The sequence below is a fragment of the Mizuhopecten yessoensis genome, unplaced genomic scaffold (genome assembly GCF_002113885.1).
Source record: "Mizuhopecten yessoensis strain PY_sf001 unplaced genomic scaffold, ASM211388v2 scaffold1471, whole genome shotgun sequence".
Classification (NCBI taxonomy): Eukaryota; Metazoa; Mollusca; class Bivalvia; order Pectinida; family Pectinidae; genus Mizuhopecten; species Mizuhopecten yessoensis.
Window position 1 is genome coordinate 500,418 of NW_018404063.1, and position 4,945 is coordinate 505,362.

Sequence of the window (4,945 nt, forward strand, 5' to 3'; positions counted from 1 at the left end):
TTTGCAAGCAAACAACATAATGCGCAATAACTCACTATGTTGTTTACTTGCAAAGCTGTGTCATTCAAACAGATCAAAAATACCATGCAAAAACAGTTCAATACTTATTTTTACGTTTTCTCTGCCTCTTATGTTCTTTTTTAAATTACAATTTATATTTAAAATTAAAATTCCCGCCTTATCGACAGTTCACACAAATTCGTTTAATAGTTGGAACAGCGTGTTGTCGCGTGCTGATTGGCAAGCAAAGTAGTACTTTGAAATTTTAACAAACACTTCAATTTTAATCCACAATTCAGTATCAATACAATTGCATATGATATGTCTATAGGGTGATTTAAGTTTATCAATAGAAATCTGAGCTGAAAGTTAGATTTTAAATTGTTTCGATTTTTTCACGGAACAAATTTCTTGCATGGATAAATACAATGAACACCGTGAATCCGACCTTGCCCTCCACGAGGGAGTTTCTTTCGGAAGTTAAATGAGTAGAGAGAAAAGTTCGTATTTGTGAAGAATCCAGGCGTGAATTTATTTGTTGATTGTATGGGAAACTGACTACAGTCGGTAGATTCTACAACAGCCTCGTTATTTGACATGTCGTCAGACACTGAGGAAACCTTGGCTGCGAGACGCATGATACTGATAGCATTTGAAGTGAGTGATCTTGCGACGGAGCACAGGGGTTCGTTACAAATGTTTGAAATACACATATGTCTTGTGTATGTTTATGTGTGCTACGACTCATATCAGTAAGTCTATAGCATATATGTCAGTAGGTATATATCATATGTGTATTTAAGACATTCGTAACGAACCCCTGTTGATCAGTGCAGGGTAACAGACGATATTTCTGATAAATTGCATGAGTGTTAAAATTGATTCCATTGCCGGCATTGGTTATTTCAACCGATGTGCATTTTGTACGATATTGCTTGTTTTTGTTGTAATCAAAGTATATTTTTTATATTTTCTTTTTTCTTTTTCAAGTCTCACAATGCCGAGCGATATTTCAGCAGCCGTCATGTTTTTTTACATTGGATATTGTAGTTCCGGTCGGTATTGTATTAATACGCTAAAAAGTATGTCTCATGGTGCATGGTATTTAAAGTCCCATCAACGACACAGCTTCCAAATAGCCTATATAGTGACAATGCCATGCAAATGTAACTATTATTAATTATTTTCAGGTATTAATGTTTTAGTATTTAGTACATTTTCATAGGATATATTTTTGAACTAAAATATGTTTTCACTATATAAGGTACAATTTTAAATAATTTATTTTTGATAATTTTGTCAGCTCACCTATGAGGGCGAGATTACCTGAGGATAACCATACAATAAGACTAAGACCCACTGATCTAGTTTCAATAAGCACACTTTTCGGGGAAATAAAATATTCCAGAGCCTAAACATATTTAATTGATTCATGTTTTCAGGTATTTATTTAAGTAAACACATATGGTATGGATAGAAGTAAGTGACGAACAGTTTCCCCCTTAGTTAATGATATACAACGCTTTAATAAGTAACGTCACTGCAGAATACAACTACGTAAACAGAGAGAGAGAGAGAGAGAGAGAGAGAGAGAGAGAGAGAGAGAGAGGCGTATACATGTTACGTAATTAGGATTAAATCACACAAACGGTGCGGTAAGGTAATACAATCACGCAGAGTCATTACTTGTAAAAGTTTACAACATGGGGTATAGGTTTTGCTTCTATCATCTTACGGCTCTCAAACATGTAATCTGACTTGTTGCCGGTATTACTATATATAGTATATATATTTAAAATGATCGGTACAGATCGCCGTATACATTTATGCATTCAGTTGTGTCTATGGATAGATAGTTTTAACATATTGTAACGTGTCAGCCCCGTATACATGGGTGATTTCAACCACCGCTATCTCGGCCCTGCAGCCGATTTGTTTACATATCGCCGTGCGCCTGTGTGACGGGTTTTCACTACATAAATAACACCAATGTCCATTTATTAGTCCAAAATGTGTTTGTACATAAGTTTTATATGGTGATTATTCAACTTATTAAAATTACAACTACAGAACTACAGAACAACTACAGAACATTACTTCCCTGCTAATTTCGTGTTAAAGATCGACCTCTCGTTAGCATCTCAAACACCTCTCAAGACCGCCATTTTGGAAGCTGACTATGCGAGATGCTCGAAACTCCTTACATTGATTCTTTAACTTCCTAGGGTTGTAAGTCACTGAAGATTGATGGACATTAAGTAATTATGATATTTAAAAGAGTATGCTAACCTTTCTGGATACTGTTTATGTCTTTTAACGATGTCTTAGATGTTTAGTCAGTCGGCGAGGCCTCTCGGACCTCTCTCGGCGACCTCTCAAGCGTTTCGATAACTCTTACCGGTGTCTGACGTCACTACCGCAGGGAATTCCCTAAACTTGGTATATTTTTAATCCGTAACCTTAGCGGCATTAAATAGTAGTTTTACATGTATTTTTATACTCTGTACCATTATTTCAATGTAAAGCACTTATTGTTTGAGCGGATATTATGAGAGGCCGTGTGTGATAAGGTTTTATTACTTTTTCATGCAATCCTATGAGATAGTGTCTCCGGACCTCTCCCGTCTAATCACCAGACCTCTCATGAGTAGTAATATTTGAAAGGTTATAAATACAGGTTGGATCAGACCTTTTTCTTTAGTTCATCACTGTCTTCACTGGCAGACGGTCGCTTCTGAACAGGTCAGACTTAGGAATCTCTCATACTTTGGGTTTAGGCTTACTGCTTACGTCATTATAGTTCTATTTATAGACACCGTCATCGAATACAAGGGGATATCCCGGTATTTGGCTATTTATAGCTGTAGTGTCATATTATTACAAATTATCTGAATAGTTGAAGCTTTCTTGTATTTTTCCTGGTCTGCATATCAGATTATAATTTAGGTGACTTAGACTGTTAGGCTCTGGTGATTAGTGGGACATTGGTACAGGAAATACAGTCAATGAGTGTATAATTTGGGAATAGTTGTGTACAATTTGTCAATCACCTTTGTTATTGTTGGTGCAAGGACCTGTGTTGATGCCTTGTTTGTATTGTAATATTATACTGATCTGTACTCTGTAAAGATACCTTGTTATTTAACTTGTTCCTTTAATAAATTATATTTGTACCTGTCAATTGGGCTCTTGGTTGATATTTAGAGTTTTCGCATAGTAAATTAGACTGCTAGACTATTTCTGACCATTGTTCTCGGACCTGACATAGAGGAGATATAAGTTATTCGACCGTGATAATCCAGGATCTAGGAAGCACGCTATATTGGTGAAACAAGAACCCCATACTTCTTCGACGGCGGCCGGTGAGACGTGGGCACCGGACGCGCGCTCGTTGCAATATTTTACATGGAAATTAAAAAATGCTATGATTCTGTGAAACTAGTTCTTCTATTCAACCGTGTCATGAGTCATGTAAATTGTATTCAAGTGATATGGATTTAGCAACACGGAAGTGATATAGCCTTGTACAGGTAAATGTTGTAGCAAAACACAACATCTTATACAAAGAAACAGCTAGAGTGTTGAGTGTCCATTCAAGAGACACATACAGGACTAACTATAACACTTAAAGCTTTGTGAGTTAGCAGCCTTTTACTAAAACATACCTGTTTTGTGGCTTCGTTGGAAAAAAGTGCCAGTTTGACCGTTGCTGAAAGGAACTAGACCTTTTGATAATCTACATTAAAGAAACATCCATTCGTTAAATTGTCAACAGCAACATGTTGGATTAATTCTGAGCTTATCATTACGAGTAGACATGAAAGCTAACTCCGACAGTCAATCAAGTACGGTTTTTAGTTACGTTAAACTGGCGTTAGCCATCAGTTAGTTACTTTCATGTACTAGTATTCCGTCTTTGCGTATTGTAGAGTTATCTTGTCTTGGGAGCAGGTATTGATTGTTACGTCACTTGTTTGCGAGAGAAACGTCATCATTTTTTGAGAAAACGACGTAATTTTCTCACACAAACCAATGACTTAACAATCAACACCTGCTCCCAAGAGAAGATAACTCTGCAATACGCAAAGACGGAATATATGTAGATGTTATTTTATTGAAGAAAAAAAATCATTATCAGTAAGTTACTTTCACTTACTAGCATATGTTTATTATATAATTATGTAACTTTAAAGGGGAAAAAGGACCAGATGGCTAAAGAAAAGAAATATCATATTCATTAACTTATTAAAAACTACAAATTGTTAATACACAATCATATTTTTTTAATTGGACACACTCTTTGCTCTTTAAATCGGATCAGGCATAGCTTTAAGTATAAAACCACTGCGATAGGTATTCCGTCTTTGCATATTGCAGAGTTATCTTCTCTTGAGAGCAGGTATTGATTGTTACGTCATTGGTTTGTGTGAGAAAATTACGTCGTTTTCTCAAAAATTGATGACGTTACTCTCACAAACANTGACGTAACAATCAATACCTGCTCTCAAGAGAAGATAACTCTGCAATACGAAAAGACGGAATACCCCTATCATATACATACTCTATATATTCTTTGTACTTTCTAGTAACCCCTGCCATCATTTACGGCTGGGACACACAACTAGCTGCAAATGTACTGGTGTTCTTTACCGCTGCCAAGCGCATCGCTATTGTTATATTTATCAATGGTACGGTATCACTGGGGTTACGTAGGTGCTAGAGTACCTGTGTATGTAGGGGTAAGGCGTGGAGTCTAACGTACACGGTGAATTACGTGTTGCACGTGAATTACCTGGGGTAGGGGGTTGTCATATACAGGGTGTATAGGGGGTAGTGTCATTCGAGCTGTTGCAGCCAGACAGTGCGCTTGTGGTATTTACCTACATTTCCTGGTTAGCTTGCTAATTTGGTCTTTACCGATTATGAGCGAAGAAACGACCCCCCC

The 4,945-nt window shown here is 36.7% G+C and overlaps 1 protein-coding gene across 1 annotated transcript in view; it reads left to right on the plus strand.

The window, feature by feature from the left end:
- The first annotated feature begins 3,817 nt into the window (after positions 1-3,817).
- LOC110462757 overlaps positions 3,818-4,945 on the plus strand; it is a 1,673-nt gene continuing 545 nt past the window's right edge. The window contains exons 1-2 of the mRNA XM_021516908.1: positions 3,818-3,845; positions 4,587-4,693. Of these exons, the coding sequence (XP_021372583.1) occupies positions 3,818-3,845; positions 4,587-4,693 (135 nt within the window). The remainder of the gene's footprint in view (positions 3,846-4,586; positions 4,694-4,945) is intronic.